Here is a 25,942-nt window from a genome sequence, read left to right as displayed (position 1 = left end):
GAGAGAAGTGGCAGAGTAGTCCCCTCTGAACACTGTGTTTGGATCCCTACCACCTCTGCCTCCACATCTGGTGGGTGTGAAGTGGTATCTCATTATGGTTTGAATTGCATTTCCTTGATGACTAATGATATTGAACATCTTTTTGTATGTCTATTGGCCATTTGTATATCTTCTTTAGAGAAATGTCTATTCAGATCCTTTTTAACCATGTCACTGGCATGAAGCCACTAGGCTGTCCTCCTGCTTTCATGTCCCCACCACAGCCTGGCTTCCCTCTAGGTGCAGCTCTACCAGGCCCTTTCCCTGCTTGAACCTTCAATGGCTCCCCACTGCTTGCAGCCAGACTTGCTAAAAAGTGTGAAAAGTGTTTTGTGAGAGGTTAGAAGAGGTTCTTCTGAAGATGATTCCATGGTTGAACCATGGTCAAAGGTTTGAAAAATGATGCATGCTCTAACCCACTCCAGGACTTTGCCAATGCATATTAGCATATAAAAGGCTCAGAGAAGTCCCAAAGCAAACAATCCCCTCTTTTTTTCTTGTTTAGAGACAGGGTCTCGCTATGTTGCTAAGATGACGCTGGATTCAAACTCCTAGGCTCAAGGGATACTCTTGCCTCAGCCTCCTGAGCAGCTGGGACTACAGGCACGGGCCACCATGCCTAGCAACAATCCTCTGCTTAACCCAGCATTTCCCAAACTGGTTTGATGATAGATTCACACCCCCTACTTGTATTTATTTTTTACAGCTTTATGGGAATATAATTCACATGTCATAGAACTCATTCATTTAAAGTGTACAGTTTGGCCAGGCATGGTGGCTCACACTTGTAAGCCTAGCATTTCGAGAGGCCAAGGCAGTAGGATCACTTGAGACGAGGAGTTGGAGACCAGCCTGGGCAAAACAATGAGATGCTGTCTCTACCAAAAAAAAAGTATTTAATTTTATTTTAAGTTCTGAGGTACATGTGCAGGTTTGTTACACACGTAAACATGTGCCATGGTGGTTTACTGCACCTATCACCTAAGTATTAAGCCCTGCATTAGCTATTTTTCCTGATGCTCTCCCTCCCCTCACCCTCTCCCCTGCCAAGCCCCAGTATGTGTTGTCTCCCTCCCTGTGTCCATGTGTTCTCATTGTTCATCTCCCACTTATGAGTGAGAACATGTTAGGTTTCCTGTTCCTGCATTAGTTTGCTGAGGATAATGACTTCCAGCTCCATTCATGTCCCTGCAAAGGACATGATCTCATTCCTTTTCATGGCTGCATAGTATTCCATGGCGTATATGTACCACATTTTCTTTATCCAGTCTATCACTGATAGGTATTTGGGTTGATTCCATGTTTTTGCTATTGTGAATAGTGCTGCAGTGAGCATATGTTTGCATGTATCTTTATAATATAATGGTTTATATTCCTTTGGGTAGATACCCAGTAATGGGATTACTGGGTCAAATGGTATTTCTGGTTCTAGGTCTTTGAGGAATCGCCACACTGTCTTCCACAATGGTTGAACTGATTTTCATTCCCACCAACAGTGTAAAAGCGTTCCTATCTCTCTGGGGCCTCACGAGCATCTGTTGTTTCTTGACTTTTTAATAATTGCCATACTGACTGGCATGCGATAGTATCTTGTTGTGGTTTTGTTTTGCATTTCTCTAATGTCAGTGGTGTTAAGTTTTTTTTTTTTTTTTTTTTGAGATGGAGTTTTGCTCTTGTTGCCCAGGCTGGAGTGCAATGGCACGATCTCAGCTCACCTCAACCTCCACCTCCCCGCAAACTCCACCTCCTGGGTTCCAGCGATTCTCCTGCCTCAGCCTCTGGAGTAGCTGGGATTACAGGCATGCACCACCATGCCCGGGTAATTTTGTATTTTTAGTAGAGATGGGGTTTCTCCATGTTGGTCAGGCTGGTCTTGAACTCCCGACCTCAGGTGATCCGCCCGCCTCGGCCTCCCAAAGTGCTGGGATTACAGGCATGAGCCACCGCGCCCGGCTGAGCTTTATTTCATGTTTGTTGGCCGCATAAATGACTTCTTTTGAGAAGTGTCTCTTCATGTCCTTTGCCTACTTTTTAATGGGGTTGTTTTTTCCCTGTAAATTTGTTTAAGTTCCTTGTAGACTCTGGTATTAGACCTCTCTCCAATGGATAGGTTGCAAAAATTTTCTCCTATTCTGTAGGTTGTCTGTTCGCTCTGATGATAGTTTCTTTTGCTGTGCAGAGCTCTTAAGTTTAATTAGATCCCATTTGTCCATTTTTGCTTTTGTTGCAATTGCTTTTGATGTTTTCATCATGAAATCTTCACCCGTGACTGTGTCCTGAAGGGCATTGTCTAGATTTTCTTCTAGGATTTTTATAGTTTTGGGTTTTACATTTAAGTCTTTAACCCATCTGGTCGGGCACAGTGGCTCATGTCTATAATCTCAGCACTTTGGGAGGATGAGGTGGGTGGATCACCTGAGGTCAGGAGTTCAAGGCCAGCCTGGCCAAAATGGTGAAACCCCATCTCTAGTAAAAATACAAAAATTAGCTGGGTGTGGTGGTAGACACCTGTAGTTCCAGCTACATGGGAGGCTGAAGCAGGAGAACCATTTGAACCCCAGAGGCAAAGATTGCAGTGAGCCGAGATCTTGCCACTGCACTCCAGCCTGGGTGACAGAGTGAGACTCCATCTCAAAAAGAAAAAGGAAAAAAGTCTTTAACGCATCTTGAGCTAATTTTTTGTATAAGGTGTAAGGAAGGGGTCTGGTTTCAATTTTCTGCATATGGCTAGCCAGTTCTCCCAGCACCATTTATTAAATAGGGAATCCTTCCTCATTGCTTGTTTTTGTCAGGTTTGTTGAAGATCAGATGGTTGTAAATGTATGGTCTTATTTCTGAGTTCTCTATTCTGTTCCATTGGTCTATGTGTCTCTTTTTGTACCAGTACCATGCTGTTTTGGTTACTGTAACCTTGTAGTACAGTTTGAAGTCAGGTAGCATGTTACCTCCAGCTTTGTTCTTTTTGCTTAGGATTGTCTTGGCTATATGGGCTCTTTTTTGGTTCCCTATGAATTTTAAAATCGTTTTTTCTAATTCTGTGAAGAATGTCAATGGTAGTTTGATGGGAATAGCATTGAATCTATAAATTACTTTGGTCAGTATGGCCATTTTCATGATATTCATTCTTCCTATCCATGAGCATGGAGTGTTTTTCCATTTGTTTGTGCCTTCTTTGATTTCCTTGAGTGAGCTTGGTGGCACAGACCTTTAGTCCCAGCTACTCAGGAGGCAGGAGAATCACTTGAGCCCAGGAGTTGGAGGCTGCCGTGAGCTATGATCACACCATTGCACTCCAGCCTGGGTGACAGAGCGAGACCCTGTCTCAAAAAAATAAAGTGTACAATTTAATATTTGTTAGTTTTTGTTTTTGTTTTGTTTTTTGTGATGGAGTCTCACACTGTCACTTGGCTGGAATGCAGTGGCACGATCTTGGCTCACTGCAACCTCCGCCTCCCAGGTTCAAGCGGTTCTGATTCTCCTGCCTCAACCTCCCAAGTAGCTGGGATTACAAGCGTCTGCCACCACACTCAGCTAATTTTTTGTATTTTTAGTAGAGATGAGGTTTCACTATGTTGGCCAGGCTGGTCTCAAACTCCTGACCTCGTGATCCGCCCGCCTCAGCCTCCCAAAGTGCTAGGATTACAGGTGTGAGCCACCACGCCCAGCCAATTTAATGGTTTTTAGAATATTCACAGATATGTGCAACTATCATTACAATCAATTTTAGAACATTTTTATCACCCTGAAAAGAAACCCTACATACTTTAGCTACCACCCCTAAATCACCACCCTCCTTTCCCTGCTCTCAACCCTAGGCAACTACTAACCTGCTTTCTGTCTCTGTATTTGCCTGTTCTGAATAGTTTATATAAATGAGGCCATACTATTATGGCCTTTTGGACCTGGCTTCTCAAACTCAGGATCATGTTTTCAAGATTCATTCATACTGTAGCATGTGTCAACACGCTACAATATGTGTCAGCACTTCATTTCTTATAGCCAAATAATAGTCAGTTCTGTGACTGTGCCAGATGCTGTTTATCCATTCACTAGCTGATGGGTACTTAGATTGTTTCCACTTGGGGGCTATTATAAATAATGTAGCTGTGGACATTCATGTACAGGATTTTTGTTTGTTTGTTTTTTGAGATGCAGTCTCACTCTGTCACCCAGGCTGGAGTGCAGTGGCGCAATCTCAGCTCGCAATAACTTTCACCTTCCAGGTTCCGGGTTCAAGTAATTCTCCTGCCTCAGCCTCCTGAATAGCTGGAATTACAGGTGTGTGCCACCACATCCAGCTAATTTTTGTATTTTTGGTAGAGACAGGATGGAGCCAGGCTGGTCTTGAACTCCGGATTTCAGGTGATCCGCCTGCCTTGGCCTCCCAAAGTGCTGGGATTATAGGCATGAGCCACCACACCTGGCCCTCATGTACAGGTTTTTGTGTGAACACATGTTTTCATTTTTCATGTGTATATACCTATGAGTGAAATTGCTGGGTCACGTGGCAACCCTATGTTTGACCATTTCAGGAAATGCCAGACTACGTTTTGAATCGACCGCACCATTCTACCTTTCCTCCAGCAGCGTTCAGGGCTCCAATTTCTCCACATCTTCGCTAACACTTTCTTTTTCTTTTTCTTTTTCTTTTTTTTTTTCTGAGATGGAGTCTCACTCTGTCACCCAGGCTGGAGTGCAGTGGCACGATATTGGCTCACTGCAACCTCCGCCTCCCGGTTCAAGCAATTCTCCTGCCTCAGCCTTCCGAGTAGCTGAGACTACAGGCATGAGCCACCACATCCGGCTAATTTTTCTATTTTTAGTGGAGACAAGGTTTTGCCATGTTGGCCAGGCTGATCTCGAACTCCTGGCCCTAGGTGATCCACCCACCTCAGCCTCCCTAATTGCTGGGATTACAGGCATGAGCCACTGCACCTGGCCATTGCTAACAACTTTTATCTAACTTTTTGGTTCTAGCCGTCCTTGTGAGTATGAGGTTGTATCTTATTACAGTTTTGTCTTGCATTTCCCTGATGGCTAATGGTATTGAGCATTTTTTAATGTGCTTTTTGGCCATTTCTATATCATCTCTGGAGAAAGGTTGGTCTATTCAGATCCTTTGCCCATTTTTAAATTGGGTCATCTTTTTACTACTGAGTTATAGGAGTTCTTTATATATGCTAGATACAAATCCCTGATCAGATATTTATCTTACAAATATTTTACTCCATTCTGTGGGTTGTCTATTTTGATAGAGTTCAGTTTATCTATTTTTTTCCTTTGTTGCTTGTACTTTTGGTTATATATCTAAGAAGCCATTGCCAAATCCAGGATCACAAAGATTTACTCCAATGTTTTCTTCTAAGAATTTTATAGGTTTAGGGCCCAGCGTGGTGGCTCACGCCTGTAATCTCAGCACTTTGGGAGGCTTAGGTGGGCAGATCACCTGAGGTCAGTAGCTCAAGACCAGCCTGGCCAACTTGGGGAAACCCTGTCTCCACTAAAAATACAAAAATTAGCTGAGTATGTTGGTGCATGCCTGTAATCCCAGCTACTCAGGAGGCTGAGGCAGGGGAATCGCATGAACTTGGGAGATGGAGGTTGTGGTGAGCCGAGATAGCGTCACTGCACTCCAGATTGGACAACAGAGCGAGACTGCATCTCAAAAAGAAAAAAAAATAATTTAATAGATTTAGCACTTATATTTAGGGCTTTGATCCATTTTGAGTTAACTTTTGTATATGGCCTGAGGTAAGGGTCCACTTCATTCTTTTGCTTGTTGATATCCTCCTTGTATCTTTACAAAACATCCAATAGCATCTTATGGGACTCTGGTGCTCCAGGAAACACTAACTGGAAAATGTTGATGAGGTCCAAGTTTCTTAGTCTGACACAAGGCATCTCACCATCTGCCCCCAACTTGTCTTTTCCCAATTTCTCTGGGCTGGCCTCTTGCTATTCTCTAGACTTGCACTGGGGTTTTCCTGTCTCTGTGCCTTAGTGTGTGCTGTTCTGTAGGTCACCCCCACGCACACATCTTTGCCTGCTAAAATTCATTCATCCTCCAAGGAAAAATAATAACTAACATTTATTGAGTGTTCAAGATGTACCTGACATTTTTTTCTAAGAACATGATTTGTGTTATCTCATTTAATTCTTGCAGTGACTCTATGAGGCATATACTCCTATTATACCCATTTTCCAGATGAGGAAATCAGTGTTCAAGGTGGTCGGGTAACTTGCCCATGGTTATGCAGTTAGCAAGCGATGGGGGAAGAATTTGAACCCGGGCAATCTGACTTGAGAGTCCCTGCTTTTAACAAACCACTACTCTCCTACCAGTCTTTGCTTATCCCTGCAACTCTGTCCACCACTTTATTTGTACTAAAGTATATTTACTGAGCTTCACCGTGTATTTCACTGAAATAACAAGTTAGTGAGTGAGTAAAAGAATGAATAGAACTGGATTGTCAGAGTTGGAAGGGACCCAAGTAGTGGTATGCATTCCAGCATAATGACCCGACTTGATGGATGGGGAGGTCTCTGCAACTCCTCCAGGGTCACAAGGTAGGGACTGAGGTCACATCAGGGCCCAGGTCTCTGCCCCTCCTGCCGGGCAGTGTTGACACCATGCTGGCTGCACCTCCATGCAGCATATTACTTGAGTATCTCCTTTGTTTCAGACTCCAATCTGAACTCAGTCCGAGGCAAACAGGACAAGACCCCTGGGACCCTGCCCTGTCTCCCTCCTCCAGGGAAGGAGGGTTAGGCCTGGCAGAGCTGCTCTTGGGCTTCAAGACCCTCCTGGTTCCTCCCCCATGCAGGGCCATCCCTGGGGTCTCAACCTAGCTTTCTCTGTTTCCTTGGCGGGAGCATCGGTAATGAAAGGCGGCAGGCAGCCAGGGGCACAGGGTGGGGCGGGAGGAAGGGCCCCAGGTCCGGTTCATTTCCTGGCACCGTTGTTTGCTGCATGCCCCTGGCTTCTGGTGGCTGTTTCCACCACGCCCACAGTGTCCCTCCCTGGCTGAGTGGGCAGCTGGCCTGGGCTGGAATTCTCCCATATCCTCGGCCTCCGTCGTCTTTCCGCTGGGCCCACTCTCGGAGCCCAGCAGATCTGGGGGAGAATTCTGCTCCTCGCACTGTGCATGACCTTGGGCATGTCATTTTGCCAGTCTGGGCCTTTGTTTCCTCTTCTGGAAAAGGGGAAAACATGACTGATCTCACAGGCTTGTCATGAAGAATCAAGGATAATATATATGAAGGCCTGGCACAGTGAGATTCCCAATAAAAACGACTATCGCTTTTTCTCCGCCTGCCTCTCCCAATTTCCCCCACTCTTCCAGGATGCCCACTTCCCCCTGCCTCCCCGTCCCTGTGTTGGAGTCTCAGTCTGAGCCCTAGGTAGAGCCTTTTCTGGGGTCCTCTGTGATGGGAACACCTTCCCCAGGTGCTGATCCCTCTGCCAACTCTTGGGTACCCATAGAAACACACATGCCTCACAGTGATGGGACCTGAGAGGACCCACGGGGACATTGTAAGTGTTTTAATGGACCAGAGGAGGTTCAATTTGACCACATCATTAATCTCCATCCAAGCAGAACACTGTAGTAGCAGCCATTGGCAGGGTGGAGAAAGAGGGTCTGAGCTGGCTTTCCTAGAGGTCAGAGCTCCTGGTGGAGAGACAGCTGCTGCCACGCCCTGCCACCATGGCTGCCATCATCCCAGTAGAAAATAGGCAAACAAGACAAGACCCCTGGGACCCTGCCCTGTCTCCCTCCTCCAGGGAAGGGGGTTTATTTTCTATTTATTTTACTATGTGCTGGGCACTGTCTGAGTCTTCATTTACTCTCCACAAGGGTTCTATGATTGGGGTGCAATTATTAACTCCATTTTACAGATAGAGAAACTGAGGCATGGAGAGCTGAAGCAACTTCACCCGTTAATAGGTGACCTAATGTGGCACACGCTTCATCAGAGGGAGAAACAGAGCTATGCTGAACTGGAAAGCATCTGCCAAGACTTGGGAAGCCTGGAAGATGGTGGATTTCAGTTGGCCTTGAAGGAAGGGGAGCTTTCAACAAGCTAGAGGAAGCTAGAGTGTTGCAGGGAGAGGGCCCACCAAGCAAAGGCCTGGAGAAAGTGGCAGGCAGGTGTTTGGGGCATGAAGACCTGCCTCACAGGCTGGGGTTGTGCGGAGAGTGGAGGACAGGGGCTAAAGGTGAGCCCTGAGAAGGCCTCATGGCACTGCACACCCACCGTCCCTGCCAGTGTGCAATCATGGCCTGCATCCTGGCCCCACTTCCAGGTCATGGGGTCCCCCCCACTCCAATGCACATTAGCCTCTAACTGGCCTCTGGTCATCTCTGAGCCATAGTTTCTTTATTTGCAAAGAGGTAATAACAGCCATGCCCAACTCTCAGGGCCGTGGGGAGGGTTAACTGAGCCATCCATGGGAAGCACCTGGCATTGGGCCCAGCAGCACACAGTGCCCTTCCCTTCCCTTCAAGTCAATCGTCTCCTGGCTCCAGGAGGCCATCTTATTCCCTGATCTGACCCCACTCAAAACCCAACCCTGGGTATCTTACAGAAGCAAGCCCAAAGCCCAGCTCCCCAGCCCAGAGTTTGAGGTCCTTTGCAAACCACCCTGCTCACCTTCAGGTGCAGGAAGGAGGGAGGGACTCTCAGAGAGTGAATGAAGTAGGGACCCCTGGAGCTGCAGACAGGGTCACCAAGAAGCTAGAATGAGAAGAGGGCTGGAAGAGCAGAGCTGAGGAGCTAGAGCCCAGGGTGCAGGTGGTGAAAGGCCTATAGAAATTGGGGATTAGGGCCAAACAGGCTCATGTCTGTTATCCCAGCACTTTGGGAGGCTGCAGTCGGTGGATCAATTGAGGTGAGCAGTTTGAGACTAGCCTGGCCATCATGGTGAAACCTCATCTCTACTAAAAAAAATACAAAAATTAGCTGGGTGTGGTGGTGGGCACCTGCAATCCCAGCTACTCTGGAGGCTGAGGCAGGAGAATCACTTCAACCCAGGAAGTGGAGGTTGCAGTGAGCCCAGATCATGCCACTGCACTCCAGCCTGGGTGACAGAGTGTCTGTCTCAAAAAAGGAAGAAAACGAAAGGGAAGGGAAGGGGAGGGGAAGGGGAAGAGAAAAGGGAAGGGGAAGGGGAAGGGAAGAAATTGGGGATTAGGAGGGTTATCTTGGGTGAGCTTCCTGTGGGCCCAACCTGACCACACAAAGCCAGGCGGGCACAGCCTGGTCAGCATCAAAGCCAAGGCCCCAGGGAAAGGCCTCTAAGAATTTTCCTCTGTTCATGGGTTTGGCATGGACCACCTTGTGTTCCCTCTGGGCTTCAGTCCCCTTGTCTAGCTCCAACCCTATCCCAGGGTCTTTGGCAAATTGCCAGCTCCAGCTAGCAGGCCCTAGAGGTGGTAGAGAGTTCCTGGCTGTCCTTGCTGCTGCCCTCTTCCCATGTCCCCTGCATCCCACCTGCCACCAGCTCCTGCTTAGCCCCTCCCCTAAATGTCCCTTGAGCCTATCTACATTTCCACAGACACTTGCCCCTTCCCATTTTCATCCCCACATTAACTCCCAGGTGGATCTCCTTAACTCCGGATCAGAGGGAGCTTTGGACCCACAAAGGCTGTCGGCTCATTCTCATGCGTGAATCCATCAGCTCCCCTCGGTTCCAACGCCAGCAAGCCAAAGCCTAAACTCGGGCAGGCACCAGTGTTTCCCTGAACATGTCCCTATGTCCCTTATGTTGCTGTGCTGTGGTTTCTGCCCCATTGCCCTGCTCCTGTTGCATCTGGCTCCCCTCCCTTCTCTCTGCCGTGTGCTGGGCTGGGCTCTCACTCTGCCTCTGGGTCACACCTGCCAGAGATGCTGCCCAGGATGGTTCTGCCATTGAGGGCGTGGCCCTGACACCCCCAAAGCCCTGTCTGACTCCTCCACTCAGAGGGGTCCCTGACGTCCATGACAAGGTGGGTAAGGGGTCCTCCACAGGGAGAAGGCCAAGGTCTTGGGGGATTGTTTTCTGAGAACACGAAAGCCCCTTCATCATTGCCCTCATCCTGTTAACAGCCAGAGAAGCAGATGCCACGGGCCCGGCTGGAACCCCTGCCCACCCCACCTGCCCCCACTAAATCATTCTTTATCCCAGCTCTTCCCCATGTTCTGGCCCTCCTGACCCCTGACCACCTTAATAGTTGCCTGACTCATTTGTACCTCGGGGCCAGAGTCTCTGTGGGCAATGCTGTCACATCCTGCCCCTTCCTGCCTGGGAGCACCCAGCGGTACTCTGCCAGGTAGGGCTCCTGCATTTAAACAGGAGCCTTCAGGGGGCAAGGGCCAAACCCATAGGAGGGCTGCCTAATAGTTAGCATGTCTGTGATCCTGGCAGGAAAGGAGAGAGCCATTGTGGGGACGGGGAACTTTTGTTGCCTCCCAGATCAAGCTCCCTAAGGGCGCCTTGCCCCAGACATCAGACTTGGGGTCCCAAGAACAGGGCGTATGCCTTCCCTCAGTCTGCTCTAGGAGAGCTAACTCCTTAGTTTGGCTGGCGCTTGCAAGCAGGTTTCAAACCAGCAGTAATTAGTCCCACAGGGGTGAGGTCAGCAGTGAGGGGGCTTGTGGGAGCTGTGATGAGGGGTGAGGGCTGGGAGGAGGCTTCAGCCTGAGTTACTGAGGGCCTCGGTCCATTCAGAGCAGGCAGAGAGGAGGAAGTGAGTCAGTGGGCACAGCGATTCATGCCTCAGAATTCTGACTTTCTTTTTCAACCCACTGAGCCAAGACGTTTGTCCCAACAGGATCCTAGGGTGGGGGAGGGGACGGGAGGCGAGGGATATTAAAGAGACAGGGCTGGCCTCTTATTTGCCTGCACTGGGCTCCTGTTTTAGTGCCATAGAGTATGTGGTGATCGAACTCAGCTGGACACACCGTGGTTGAAGACCTGCCATGTGATGGAGAAGCTGCCATGGGGGCTGGGAAACACAGGGGTCAACACTGAGCATAACCACCACCAGTCAGTGGGAGAGCGGCTGACTTCTGGGCCCCAGTTCCATTTCAACAAACCCATGAATTTGGCATCTTTATGTGGAACTTATAGATGAGGAAGCAGGTGAACGGACTTGTCCAAGGTCACAGTCCCACTGGTCTAATCATACTGCAAGCCTGAGCGAGAATTCAGTGCGAGTCCTGGACAACTCAAGCGTGACTAGGGATGGGGGTTGGCGTGGGGGTGGGAAAAGGCTTTACTGAGGAAGTAGAAGCTCATAAAAGATTTTGAAGAACAAGAAGAGATTTTCCAACTGAACAAGTGGAGAAAGGGCATCCCAACCAGAGGCACCGGCACATGCAGAGGTTGGGTGGCATGGGCTGGCCTGGTGCTGTCGTGCCGGGCCTCTACTGAACTTCAGTGGGGATGGCACCAGGTTCAAGAGGCCGAAGAAGAGAACCAGAGTCCTTGAACGAGATATAGGGTTTGTGGGGAGCCTACATGCAGGGACAGTCCAGTAGCAGTGGGCCAGACAGAATCACAACCGCTTGCAAAATGCATGGCGTTTATATTGCATTTTCACTTAGTACCCTGCCCCAGCAACCTCTACCTGGCAACCTGCATTTAACCCAAAATAAAAGACCTCAATCCCCGATCCCCTCCATGGCTCGAATTTCACGAGAGATGGGCCAGGGGCTTAGATGTTCCTCATAGATAAGGAATGAGTCTCTGGGTTGCCCACTCTCGGATTCCTTAGCTCCAAACTCCGAATGCAGATTCTTCTTAAGTTATTGCTGTCATGTGTATCTGCCATGCAGGTGTGTTCGTGGAATCCTGCTGGGAGTGGGGACCAGGCACCGAGACAGAGGCTATTACTGGAGGAGCCCCTTGTTGAGGAAGAAGGGAAGATGCTAAGTACTTCTGGATACGTGGAGTCCAAGGAGCCTGCAGCCAGCCGGAGGTGGCTGGCAAGAGTTAGACATCCAGGCTGGAGCCTGGCAGGTGTCATCAGCATGGAGGAGGATATTAACGAACAAGGGGTCAACTGGGGAGACATAAGAGATGAGAATCACAAACAGAGGCCCAAAGTGGACTGAGGAATCTTGCAAGAGGGAGAGAGTTCTAGGAAGGAGAGGGTAGAGACGAGTTTAAATAAAATACAGATGGAGAGGTCAACATGTCGCTGCTGCCACCCTAGAAAGGTCAGAGGGCAAGGGGCCAAAGTTGACCATAGCGTTTGCCCATCAGAAGAGCCTGGTGCCCGAGGAGAGAAGGAGGCTCCAGTGAGATGGAGGGGGCCAAAGGCAGATTGGGGAGGTGGAAAGGGTCACGATAAACCTAAGGGCAGGATCCCTACTCCAGGAAAGGGTGGATAGGTGACTCCAGTCAGAGGATGTGACTTCTAGGCTGTGACCTCCTGGAAGAATAGAGGGTAGCCCAGATGACTGGGAGTGGAGAAACAGCAAAAGGCTGGAGGCAAGAGGAAGAGTGGCTCCATCGAGGAACTGCAAGGTGCTCTGTGGCCTGGGTGAAGAATTAGAAGGGGCAAGGGGCAGCGGGGGTGGGGGGTGGAAAGATGATCAGGGCCATCTAAGGGATGGCGTTGTATCCTGAGGGCAGCAGGGAACCATCAGACGTACCAAGTAGGAAACAGACTCGGGTAGATTTGTAGGAACCCTACTGTGGCTGCCATGCAGGTGGTAGGGAGAGTTGGAGGCAGGGAGGGCAACAGGAAGCACTGGCAGTCATCCAGGGAGAAGGGACAGAAAGGAGCAGACACACTGGCAAGACAGCAAGAAGGCACAATCAGGGACACAGTGACTGGCTGAGCTGGGTGAAGAGAAGGAGGAGCAGACATTCAAGCTTCCAGCGGGGATGAGCCCCTGGAGCAGAGCACTCGGGTGCCCCAAGTAATGGTGCTTGAGGAACTTCCAATCAGGAACTTGGATTCAGCAACTGAATCCACGGGGCCAGAACTTGGGAGGGTGCTGATTTGGGAGTTATCACCGTATGGTCTGAGTTATTAAGAGCCAATAAGATAGGCTGGGCATGGTGGCTCACACCTGTAATCCCAGCACTTTGGGAGGCTGAGGAGGGTGTTCGAGACCAGCCTGGCCAACATGGTGAAACCCTGTCTCTACCAAAAATACAAAAATAAGCCGGGCATGGTTGTGTACACCTGTAACCCCAGCTACTCGGGAGGCTGAAGCAGGAGAATTGCTTGAAACCAGGCGGCAGAGTTCACAGTAAGCCAAGACTGTGCTATTGCACTTCAGCCTGGGCAACAGAGTGAGACTCCCTCTCAAAAAAAAAAAAAAAAAAAAAAAGAGCCAATAAGATAATTTTTACCTAAATATCAGTAAGGCACAATGCAGAGGATTTCCCACTTTGGTATTTCAGTCTTTATTTCTACCTGAGCAAATAACCATGTTTCATCTAGTGTACGGCAGATACATTCCTGTATCCATTAGTATTGCATTACGAAGAAGGCAACAAAACTCAGCACTGATGAGCCATGAGGACGATGGCCCCTAATAGGGCAGGTCCAGGTTGGCCAGCCACATGGATACTGGACCAGAAGTATGTGCCATGTCCAAGGTGGACGCCACCCTCGTCCATTCACCCAGCTACTCCCAAGGGCCTTACTTGACCCTGTTTCCAACCACAGGACCAATCACAGCCACTGGCGGAAGGATAAATACAGACACACACACTTCTTACTCCTGCCCCTGAGGAACCGGCTGTGGAGGAAAGCCCATCATTGTGGAGTTGGAGAAACCTAGGGTGTTATCAGCCACACTGGGGAGGTATTCATACCTCCTGCACCTTGGGCATGTCAGTATGTTCAACCATAGCCTGGGAGGCATCTATACCTCCTAGGGTTATTAGAAAGTAACATACATAAAAGGCTGCACACATAATATGTGCTCAATAAATATTTGTTCCCTATCTATATTCAAATATACATAAAACATTCAGACATGCAGTCGCATAGGCAAACACCTGTGAATGCATAAGGGCCCATGTGCACAGACACATGTTTTGATCATCATACACGTAGGAACCCTCTACCCCCAGTGGAGTGTCTAGGGAGTTAGTGGGTAAAAGTAGATGAAGCCCTGCCCCCGACCTCTCCAGATTTCCCACCTGAGCACAGAACCCTGCCAGTAAAGAGGCTTCTCCACAGGAAATGGCAAGGCCCTTAGGGGGTGGTGACTCAGCCCTGACTCAGCCATGTGGCCTCCTGGGCTCCAAAGGGCCACCTTGACTTGAGGTTGAGAATGCTGTAGGCACAGCAGAGTCCTAATCTCCCAGCCAGGAGAGAAGGGGACTCTGGGGGCCAGGGCAGGGCATGTGCAACAGGGCCAGGCCTTAGGCAGTAGGAAAGGAAGAGAGAAACAGAGGGATGGCAGGCAGGGAAGTCCCCAGATGTTTGGGGCCTACTCACCACGCCCTCATAGAGATCATTGCCTATTAATCCCCAGAAAGCCTCTGCACTTTCCCTCCTTCACTTCCAGCATCCCTCTCGCCCCACATCTGTCCCTGAAGTCCCAGTAAAATCAGTACCCTGGGCCTTTCTTACTCATTCCCTCTCTCCCTCGCTCGGCCCCTGCTCCTGCTTAGCCCACTCCTTCGCCAAATTATTACAGTAGCTGCCTTCCCCCCACAACTCAGTCTCTCCTGGCAAAGTCAACTTCATGCAGCATCCAGAATGTTCTGACAGCCCCCTTTGTCCCACAAGCACCACCCCTAACATACAATGCAAAGTGGGTTTAGCCTGTTTAAATTTGAGAGCATCCAGAACATGAGGCCACATCCTGGCCTCCTCTAAGACATCCCCAGGTTGGGACTCAGCCCAGGATTGGTACACAGTAGGCTGTCAATGAGTGCTTGAGCCTGGCAGATTCTGAGCCAGGGGAATCACCTGGCAGATTCTGAGCCACAGGAATCGCCTGGACTATGCCTGCATCTGGGCCATAGGAGAAGGAAATCTGATAAGCCCATTCAAGCTTCAGCACTCCTCCCTCCCTCCCTCTTCAGTAATTTGCATTTTCAATTCAAGTCAGACAGACCCCTGAGTCTCAGTCCAGTAGCTGAGATTTGGTACACTTTGTTGAACAGATATTAGAAGGCTTGGGACACAATGAATGTAGATTGGGGAACAGCGAGAGATTTCTCTGCAGCCCTTTCACTGCACACATGGAGAAACTGAGGCCTGGAACAGGAAGGTAACTTGCCCAAGGTGAGAAGGCAGAAGAGAGCTTGCGCTCAACTGAGGGGCACACCATTGCAATTCCTCGTTATTTTTCCAGCAGCTGCCTGTGTGCTTCACGTCTCTGTGCTGATCTGCCCCTGAGAGGTGATGGTGTCCATTGGTGTGCTCTGGGGCTCTGGGAGAGTGAGATGAGGGTTGGGGAGAGGGCAGGTAGAGGAAGACTTGTGGGAACACAGCAAGTGCTAAATAAACAGAAGCCACCTTTGTGGAATATTGACATTGTCATTGTTCTAGCTGGGAAAACTTCACCTGAACCAGGACCCAATTCTTCTGCCTTTCTTCTCCAGCTCCTTTCTTTCCCTGTTGTCCAGATACACCTCCTCCAGGGAGGTTCCTTGACCCCCCAGCAGAAATCGCCATTTGCATGTTGTTACAGTCACCTGCAGAGGCAGATGGGTCCCATCCAAGGTTTGGTTTGAATGAAGACTGACAACGCCACCCAAACACCAAGAGGGTATGAAAAGGTTTATTATTTACATAATTGAGGTCTACAGGAGGAGCAGGGCCAGCCTTTCAAGCAGGTCCCAAATGTGTTGGGAGAGCCAGGAAGGAGACTGGCCCGGGTTTTTATTGTGGTTAAGGAGTACGGGTTCCCTCAGGAAGGGGCTTGTGAATATTCCCCCTCAAACACCAAAGGAGGGTGCACCCAGACTTTCTTATCAGCTTGTCCAGGTGTAGGGCACAGAGAAGAGGGAAGGGTGAGGCTTAAAAGCTGTCAGCAGACATCAACAAATGGACTTAGACTCCTCATTACACATATTATTCCTGTGCCCTTGTTTCTCTGTCTATGTTTCTAGGTGGGTCTCTTCTCCATGGGGAAGGGTTGACAGATAAAGAGTTGACATGATAAAGTCAACTGAGGGATGAGATGATCCTACAGATGACGGTGCCACTGAAACCAAAGGACCTTGAGATTTCTCTTTCGCCATCCCTCCAGCTGAGATCCTTCTAGTCTCCATGTCTCCCTCCACTCCCACTCCATCTCCCCAGACTGGTCTGACACTCCCCCACATTCTTTAGCTCAGGCCTTCCCCCTACCAGTCGCCCCTGCTCTGCTCCACATTCCCTCTGGACACTCCCCTGGAGTGGAAAAACCATCGCTCATCCTTTTCCGGCTCCCAGTCCCAGGATCGGACATGCTGGTCATTCCTGTTTGGGATGTCCAAAGAGATAAGGCCTGGCATGGGGCCGATCTGTCATCGCAGGACTCTCAAAGCTGTTTCAGGCAGGATCCTCACCCACATGGCGTTTCCACCCTAAGCCCCTGCCCTTCTTACCCTGGCTGGCTCCCCTTCTCCAGGAACATGGTAGAGGACTCAGGAGCCAGGCAGAGAGCAAAGATCACTGTTCAACTTCCATCCAGGTCAGCTTCCTGTTCCTTGACCCCACATGTCTTCTAATCCCTGCAGGCCCTGGGCCACAAAGCAGACCATGAGAGAGGCTGGGTGGCTCTGGAAGTCAGAGGTCAGGAACAAATCCTGCTCTAAGGGCCGTCAGAGACAAGTGTCTTCTCCCCAAACACCACAAGAGAAAGCTGTTATCGCAGCTGCTTTTGTTTAGGCATGTCTAGCTGTCTGACAACCATCTGCCTGGAGTTTGTCTTCTTAAAGACACAGCTGTGGTCAGCGGCTTCCAGTCCTAGCTCTGCCTCCCATAAAATTCAGATCTTGGACAGGCAGGTAACCTCCTGAGGCTCTGTTTTCTCCTAAGTCAAATGAATATCATAATCCCCACCTCACAGGGAGGCCGGGAGGATAAAATGAGCCTGCCTGTGAAATGATTTGTAAACTGTAAAGCTAGGCCGGGACCCTTTCCCAGGCTCTGAATCTAATTTTGTACTCATAATTCTTATGAGTACAAAATAATTTTATTCTTAAAGAGCGCCCCAAATTGCACAAGCTTCAAGACCCACCAAACTTGGACGTGCCCAAAGTAGTGTATAAATGTTAATTATTAGCATAAGTAGTTAAGGGCTCCAGGGTCAGATAACACAGGATGAAAATCCTAGTTGTGTGACCTCTGCCAAATTGCCTAACCTCCCTGAGCCTCATTTTTCTCGTTTTAAAACAGATATAACACTCCAAAGATTGTTGTGAGGATTTAACATTTGTGAAGCATTTAGCATAGTTCCTGCTGGGTATGTGCTTAATACATGGTGTTTTTTTCTTATTATTTTAAGAATACATGGAGAAAAGAATGCTCGGGGAGGCCAGGCAGGGTGGCTCACGCCTGTAATCCCAGCACTTTGGGAGGCCGAGGCGGGGTGGGGGGGGGGGTGGTGGATCACGAGTTCAGGCGTTCGAGACCAGCCTGACCAACATGGTGAAACCCCGTCTCTTTTAAAAATACAAAAATTAGCCGGGCATGGTGGCGGGCCCCTGTAATCCCAGCTACTCAGAAGGCTGAGGCAGGAGAATCGCTTGAACCCGGGAGGCAGAGGTTGCAGTGAGCGGAGATCGCGCCACTGCATTCCAGCCTGGGAGACAGAGCGAGACTCTGTCGTCTCAAAAACAAAACAAAACAAAACAAAACAAAACAAAAAAAACAATACTCCGGGGAAAATGGGTCTCTGAACTGCAATAAGAAAAATGTGAGTTAGATCCAAGAAAGTACATAGTAACCTCTTTTTTTTTTTTTTGAGACGACGTCTCACTCTGTCACCCAGGCTGGAGTGCAGTGGCGCGATCTCGGCTCACTGCAACCTGCGCCTCTCGGGTTCAAGCGATTCTCCTGCCCCAGCCTCCCAAATAGCTGGGACTACAGGCGCCCGCCACCACCACCGGCTAATTTTTGTATTTTTTTAGTAGAGACAGGGTTTCCCCACATTGGCCAGGCTGGTCTCGAACTCCTGACCTCGTGATCCGCCCTCCCCGGCTTCCCAAAGTGCTGGGATTACAGGCGTGAACCACCGCGCCTGGCCAGAGTAACCTCTTGAAGTTCCCTTTCAATTTGATTCCTTGGTGGAGGAGACCTTTAGTCTCCGCCCACCTACCGCCACCTGGCCCTACCCACCAAACACCTGATGGGGGCTGACGTCCGAGCCGAGTCTCCAAACACTCTGTTCGAGCTTGGGTGGGAAGAGGGAGCCTCTGGGATTCTGCTGGGCTGGGCCCTGAAGGCAGGAGTGGGCGAGAAGTGGATACGGTCTAGGCTCAGCTTCCTGGCTACGCAGTGCGTTCTATGAAGGAGGGACTCATTTCTACACTGACAGTCTTATCCTTTGATATCAGAAGTCGCAGCCCTTAGGGGGAAAAAATGTTTTGGTAATTATAATTAGCGACATTTGGTTGTTACCACTGCTAAATATGTCTGTCTTTGCTGAGGAGCCAATCTCAGCTCGGATCAGGGTGAGTGGATAGGAGAAATAAATCTCGGCAAAGACAGCGAGGGGCCTGGGTGCGAGGAAGAACTCCCAGAGACCGCCAGCCGCCTCTTGGGGACTCACAGCGCTGCGGAGGCGAGTCCAGCATTCCAGCCAGCCGCGCGCGGACGTCGGTTCCCAGATGCGCCAATGCCAGGTCTCTCCAGCCGGGCTGGCCTTTCCAGCAGCAGCAGCAGCCGCACGAAAGCGGCCAGACAAATCCCACCCCCGGCCCCGCCCGTCACATCCATCTTGCTCCCACGGCGACGCTTTCTCGGAGAAGCGAGGGGCGGGGAGAGGAAATCTAAGCCTTTGGGGGTTGCCGACAGGTGTTTGGGGGAGAAGGCGGAGCTGGGGTAGGGAGGATGAGGAGGGCGGGGAGGTGCTGCCCCTTTAAGAGGCGGCGGCCGAGCCGGGACCTTTTTCTCTTTCCCCGGAAGGAAAGCGCAGCCCGGGCTGGGCGCGCAAGGTGGGGAGGTGCGGGACTGGGCGTGGGGAGGCGGGGCGCGCGCCGGGGGACCCCTCCCTCCTGTCCTCCTTGCGGTCGACCGGTGCGCTTGCCAGATCCGCCGCGGAGCCGGGATCGAAGGCGACAGCGCGGCCAAGGGGGCGCGGCCGGGACAAGCTGGGGGCCGGTTGCCCGGGGCAGGGACGGCGGCGACCCGACCGCTGGGGAGGCGGGAAGATAGACCCACGGATCTTAGGAGGGGATCCGAGAGCGCAGCTGTGAAACTGGCTGGGGCTGGGGGCACGAAACCGATCAGCACTACGGAGCGCAGCGGCCGGCGGGTTCCAGTGTCCTCCGGCGGCGCCGGTAGCAGGTGAACAGTTCCTCACGCCCAGCTCCGCGCCCTCACGCGCTCTCGCCGGGACCCCGCTCCCGTTCGCAGCCATGGGCCCCGGCCCCAGCCGCGCGCCCCGCGCCCCACGCCTGATGCTCTGTGCGCTCGCCTTGATGGTGGCGGCCGGCGGCTGCGTCGTCTCCGCCTTCAACCTGGATACCCGATTCCTGGTAGTGAAGGAGGCCGGGAACCCGGGCAGCCTCTTCGGCTACTCGGTCGCCCTCCATCGGCAGACAGAGCGGCAGCAGCGCTACCTGTAAGTGAAGCTGGAGGGTGTGGGGTGGCAGCGAAAGTGTGCGTGCGCGGGATGCGGGTCCGGAGCGGAGTCGGAGCCCAGGGCAGCTGGCCCTTGGAAGCCAGGATTAAGGGGCGGCCCGCTGGTGGCTGGGGGTTGGCGGGAAGTGGAGGATTGGGTGTGGGGTCGGGCAGTAATCATTGGCAAGTGCTGACGGGGCCAGAACCTGTCTGGACGCCACCCCTCCGCCCTTTAGATCTCTCATGAGAGCGGAAGTGGGGTCCCGGTGGCTAAGTCCTCTCCCATTCTGTGAACCGAGTACCCAACACTAGCCTCTTCTCTCCAGGGCTGGGAGCTGGGGTAAACTGCAAGATAAACACCCAGCAGACTCCCCCCTTCCCCTACGCTTGGGGGAAAAATGAGCATATACATTTAAGCACCTCGCTGGTAGTCTGCGGCCACGCCAGCCACACCCTCTGCAGAGCCAGACTGGATGGCCTTCTCAACCGCTGGCTTGGCGGATGGAGGGTGAGGTGATGGGTGAGTCTGGGCGTTTGGAGCTGTCCATACGCTGCCTCTGACGCCTTGCGGATAGGGGCAGTGAAAGAGAGAGGAGGACTTGTCCCAACTCTGGCTGGGTCTCCTCCTGCCCACCCCCGCAGTGCCACTCTCCCCGCAGTGTGCCACTCTCCCCGCAGACATCTTCCCTGCATTCCACAGATTCGTGTTGGATCTTCAACCCTGAGTGTGTTTGTTTTGGTTTGAAGAGGGAAACAGTGTTTTTCTCTTTCTTCTGTTCTTCCCCAACAGCTGCAAGGAGGAGGGGAAGAGCTATGCACAGGGGAGGAAGGAGGAGGAGGTTGCACCCAGCCGCCTGGGTCCCCCTCACTCCACCAGACGCTCTCATGCCCAGGAGCATGTCCAGGCTTCAGAGGTCTCTCTGCCGTGTCCTCAGAGCGTGCGGAGGTTGGCGGTTGGGGGAGGTGAAGCTGTCCAAAGAGGGACGGTGGTTAGGACAGGTTAAGCAGGTACCATCCACCTCTTTGGGCTGGGCGATCTGCCAGGCATCTGCCCCCACCTAGCCTCTGCCCCCACCTGGCCTCTGACCCCACTGAACAAGAAGACGTGGTCACATCCAGGGTACACTGGAATCTCTCCCTGCTCTGGCTGGGGCCTGCAGAGCTTGAGGAAGTTTAGAATGTCCAAAGTCCAAACTCTGCCCCCGCCTTGGTTCTGCCCTCCTGACCCAGCCTACCTACCTGGACTTAACCTCAACTCCATCTTGCTCTTGCAGAGGCTAGGGCTACCACACCCTTCCCAGCCTGGCCCCAGCAGCTGCCACCTGGCCTTGGCCAACCCTCTATCTTTTGGAGATCCTCAGCCACCATGAGCACAAGTTTCTACATCAGGCCTTTCTGCCCTAACTGAGAAAAAGATTTTCAGACTTTCAATGCCAAATCTGAATGATATAAGATAACATAGGTAAAGAGATCAGACTGGAAAGAAAGAGTCAATAATGATTCTGCAACCCCTCTCCCTTTTGCCTGGTGACCTTGAGCAAGATATTTCCCCTCCCTGGGCCAGGTTTCCCCTAAAAGGGGTTGGACCTGGATCTAGTGCTCTTTCCCACTGCTGCTGGCCTGTGAGAGGCAACTTGATATGGTAGAGGGAGAAGAGGCTTGGAGGTCCCATGGCCAGTGTCCTGTCTCAGATCTGTTACCAATACCTGAACCTGAATTTCCGCACATGTTGGAGGGAGGGGAACAGCATGCCTTCTTCTGGGATGTTAGTGGGGCTGTAACAAGATAAAGTGCATAAAATCCTCTGCACATGTGCCTTTCTCCAAGGAGCACCTGAAGGCTCTTGTGCTGAGGCCAGAACCTGGATGCATCCTCATTACCCATGGGGCCCCGCCCAGGGTGGCTGAGCAAAGGGGTTCTACTTTTCTATCTGGGAAGCTGGAGCTGGCATTCAGCCTGCCAAGAACCCAGAAGGTTCTAAAGCTAATGAACCTCTGAGGGGCAGTTCTCTCCCTTGAGTATCCTCAGTCTTTCCTAAGGGTGGTTCTGTGTCTTGGCCCTTCTCTTCATCTCACTAAATTCGACCCCTCGGCCATTTGGGAGAGCCAGCTGGGCTTAGCTGCAGCCAGCTGTGTAGCCAGATGCAAACAGCTGCCTGAGTGCACAACTCAGAGGAACTAACTAGTAAGACGAGCTGCAGCCTCATAGTCTGTTAGCCTGAAAGTCTCTTTGGAAAAGTGGGATGGTTCATGGTCTTGGATGGGCTCTTAAACTGGGGTTCGTAGAAGGTTTTCAAGAGAAGCAGGGACTCCCTGAAAGTGTACCAAAAATCGTAGTATTTGTCCACTGCCCTGGGGGTGGGAGGAGGGGAGAGCGCAGCTTTCATGTTCTCCATTCAGAAGGCCTCAGAAATGGTTAGAAACCCAGGGGTGGGACCCTCTTTGCTGCCCCATCACCTTCATCTCTGGACTGGGGTTCCTGGCCCACAACATAGGGGGCTCGCCCTAACCCAGGGCCCGGTCTCCTAGTCTGTGGAAATGAGGGGTAAGGAGCAGGCAGAGGACCAAGGTGCTCTGGGCTTCTTGGCAAGATGCATGAGGGGTTCCTTGGAGGGACAGGGACTGTTCTCTGGGAGGTGGTTACTGACACCCTCTCTGCTCCAGCACCTGCACTGACATTCCCTCCTGGAAATCCAGGCATTCTGGTGTGGCCTGACCCTGTGGGCCTACAGGGATACTGCCAGTCCTTCTCTCTCTTTCACTTTTGCTTGGAAATGAGGGTATCTGGGAAGCCCAGGGCAGGGTGGCTCCTAGAAATGAGGTCATGCCTGAGGTACGCAGGAGCCAGGCTCACCTGCCATGCTCTCCTAACATCATGTTTCCCTGGGCAAAGCGGGTGCCTGGCAGCCTTCAAGGCTCGTGCCAGCAGAAATGGGCATAGCAGCTGTGGCTGGAGGCAGAAGGCTTGCTCGTGTAGTATCTTTTTCCTCTGGCTCTACCCAGTGACCAGTCTAGGCCAAGAGGCTTTCAATTGGGCAGGAGTAGGGGAAGCCTGATCTTGTAGAAAAAGCAGCAGTGAAGGGGGCTTGGTCAGAAGTAAACAAAGAAGGAAGAGGATCCCCTTTGCAGTAAGAGGGATTGAGGTTAGATGACACTTAGAATGCCCTCGGGGGTCAAATATAGGAAGAATACTGAAGAGCCAAGGAAAGGGAGAAGAACTGAGAAAAATGGCCTTGTTCTTTTTTTATCTGAGGCTTAGCCAGGGCTCTTTTTCCTGTCCTTTCTCATTTTCTCTCTCCCTCCAGCTTGTTGCTCTGGTTCTAGGGCTGAGTCACCAGTGGGGAGAGGGGGCTGGGTGGGCAGCAAAGGAAGAGTAGGGAAGGATGGGGAGGGCTGCAGTTTCAGCTACCACAGGAGAAGCCTCTGGGGAGATGGCTAATTCGGGCAGCAAGGCTGGCATAGAGCTGGGATCCAGGCATCCCAGAGCTGCCCCCACCCCTTCTCTGGGGCTCAGAGGTGGAGCAGGCACCATCCCCACCTGCCTCCTGGCCGGGGGTAGGAGGGGAACACAGGAGGCTAGGTACCCAAGGAATGAGGCCCTGCCATGTTGGCCTGAGTACTAGATCCTTTGGCCCCCTCTGGAATCCTCCCATGGAGCCACCAAATGCCTCCCTGAAGTGACAGAATCTGGGAAAGTAAATCTTACAGGCTGCTTCTCTGAGCATTACCCCACCCCAGTGCCCCCAGGGGCCTTCTCCTCTTTGAGGTGAGCCAACCTGGTACCCTGAATTCTCCTGGGTACTGTGCTGCGCCCTTCTTTGATTATTCTGCTTTCTCCTTGGCTGTTCCATTAGCTTTGAACTGCCCCAAGGGGAGTGATAGGGCAGGGGTAAGGAAGGGCTTTTTCGGAACTTGGAGCTCAAGGGGCTCCGCAGAGGCCAAGAGGGGCTGTTTGGCTGGAGCCAATGGGAGGGTGAGGAGGCAGCTGTTGGAAAGCCCTTGAGTAGTCACTTTACCCATCCTACTCCATCTGGGGGGCTGGGGGTCTCTGTTGCCCCCAGTCCAGCCTGACTCCAGGAGAGGGGCAGTCCCATCTCCTATCTTCCTTGCTCTGAGAGCTCCATCTAGGCATCCCTCCACCTAGTCTCCCTCCTTCTGGCTGCAGCTGAGGGGATGGGTTCAGTACTGCTCTGGAAGGGGTCAGCTTTTGGATTTTGTGATCTGGACCAGACCCAAAAGCAGGTGGCTAGCATAATTGCTCATTTGTATACTAATTTGCATTTCATTTGCATACCAGTAAGGTCCCTCTCACCTTCAGGATTCTCCAACCCCCTCCACACACACCTGGGTGTGTGTGGCTGGAGGAAGATGGAACCACCCTCTGCACACCCGCCTTCCCCCATCCATGTGCAGGCCTCTGGCTGTAGACCCATTGGATCCTGGGCTGGGAGCCAGAGGGCCTTAAAGGGCCTCTGAGTGGGCCAAGTGCAAGCTAAAAATACTCTGGGGGGGTGAAGGGGGGGCTCACTCTGGAATCTCTGAGGAGGGAGGGGCCTGGGATGTAGGGCTGGGATTAGGGCACTGGCCCTGCCCCGCCCTCTATCGGTAGGCATAAGGCTGGTTCCAGGCAACCGGCAAGAGGGTATTGGTGGTAAGGGGAAGTATTTCAATCTAATTGACATGCGTGCCCAGCTCTGCCTGCTCAGTACCTCGGGAAGTTCAGAGGAGGGGGTCCCTTAGCCCCTTCCTGGCTGAGTTGAAGGGGCTGGGAGGGCATGGAGACCCTTCTGCTCAGCTGCCTCCTGTATGACAACATGGGCAGGGCAGCAGCAGCAACAAGGGGGCAACATGTCCATTACAGGTGTGCCCAAGGCCCCGCCTCCCACTGAGGCCCGGACCCCTTAGTGTCACTGTAGAAAATTCCCAACCTCTACCTTCAGCCAGATCTGAGCCCCTGCTGTAGAGTGACTCTAGCTGCCAGCACCCCCACCCCAACCCCAGTGATCACCTGGTATCCTCGAGCCATGGAAGTCTTCCTATGTCTCCCCGCTGTTCTCTCTAAACCACCAAAGGAGTCTCTTCTTTTCCCTCTGCTCCAGGTTCCCTAACATGCCAGGGCAGAAATTCCTGGGTCCAGCCAGGCACGGTGGCTCACGCTTGTAATCCCAGTACTTTGGGAGGCCGAGGGGGGTGGATCACCTGAGGTCAGGAGTTCAACATCAGCCTGGCCAATATGGCGAAACGCCATCTCTAGTAAAAATACAAAAATTAGCTGGGCGTGGTGGTGTGTGCCTGTAATCCCAGCTACTTGGGAGGCTGAGTCAGGAGAATCACTTGTACCCGGGAGGCGGAGGTTGCAGTGAGCCGAGGTTGTGCCACTGCACTCCAGCCTGGGTGACAGAGCAAGACCCTGTCTCAAAAAAAAAAAAGAAAAAAAAGAAAAAAAGAAATTCCTGGGTCCCTGGAGGGGGGGCTGGGGTCATGCTAGGCCAGTCCTGATGCCACAACAAATCAGAACAACAATGCTCACATTAGCTATGGCTTCATATCAGAACACCTTTTTGTAGAATAGACCTATTTGTTCCTCCAGCAACCCTGGAGGTCAGCAGGAGAGGGGCTGCCCCTGTTTTACAGATGAGGCACTCAGGGCTCAGAGAAGGAAAGGAAATTGCCCCTTCAGGCAGAACAAACCCTAGACCCAGGTCCGTGGGTTCTCAGGCTGAGATGCTCCTTTCCCGCAGGCTGTGGGTCCCTTCGCTCATCTGTCAGGCACGCCAGAGAGCGGATGTCCATGGGTGGTCAGGCAGTGGACTCATCGAGGCCTTCCCAGCCCAGACAGAAGTGACTCTCCAGGCCTGGCTGCCACCCTGGCCCCCTGCCAGCCTCCCTGGCCAGGAAGCTTCACCCCTTCTCCCAGGAACACTTCCCCAGGGTGAGGTCTGAGCTGCAGTCTTGAAGTATAGGCAAGGTCCCACCCCCTTCCCAGCACCCGCAGGCAGTACATTCCTGACTCCCAAGTGGGTGGAGACACCCGAGGCCCTGGCATGCCCAGGCCCTGCCCTGCCCTGCCCACTCCCTGTAGCCCACACTTACAGGTCCCAGGCAGGAGCTACAGGCGTGGCTGTTGCTTGGCACTTCCAGACTGGCAGGAGGCCCAGAGCCCAAGTTCTG

The 25,942-nt window shown here is 51.9% G+C and overlaps 2 protein-coding genes across 2 annotated transcripts in view; one reads left to right on the top strand and one right to left on the bottom strand.

Moving 5' to 3' along the window:
* Positions 1–15,764: 15,764 nt before the first annotated feature.
* On the bottom strand, positions 15,765–19,569 carry LOC129054915 (uncharacterized). Its single transcript, XM_054546257.2, has 4 exons — positions 19,554–19,569; positions 18,760–19,507; positions 16,592–16,726; positions 15,765–16,463 (listed from the first exon to the last, which is right to left on the bottom strand). The coding sequence occupies exons 1-3, from the start codon at positions 19,567–19,569 to the stop codon at positions 16,711–16,713; spliced, it is 780 nt and encodes a 259-aa protein (XP_054402232.2). The 3' UTR covers positions 15,765–16,463; positions 16,592–16,710.
* The window catches only part of ITGA3 (integrin subunit alpha 3), a 33,832-nt gene continuing 27,048 nt past the window's right edge, over positions 19,159–25,942 (top strand). Inside the window, exon 1 of the mRNA XM_002834284.6 lies at positions 19,159–19,773. Within this exon, the coding sequence (XP_002834330.2) occupies positions 19,568–19,773 (206 nt within the window). The 5' untranslated portion in view covers positions 19,159–19,567. The remainder of the gene's footprint in view (positions 19,774–25,942) is intronic.

The sequence above is a fragment of the Pongo abelii genome, chromosome 19 (assembly GCF_028885655.2).
Source record: "Pongo abelii isolate AG06213 chromosome 19, NHGRI_mPonAbe1-v2.0_pri, whole genome shotgun sequence".
Taxonomy (NCBI): Eukaryota; Metazoa; Chordata; class Mammalia; order Primates; family Hominidae; genus Pongo; species Pongo abelii.
This window is presented reverse-complemented; position numbering and strand designations above follow the sequence as displayed.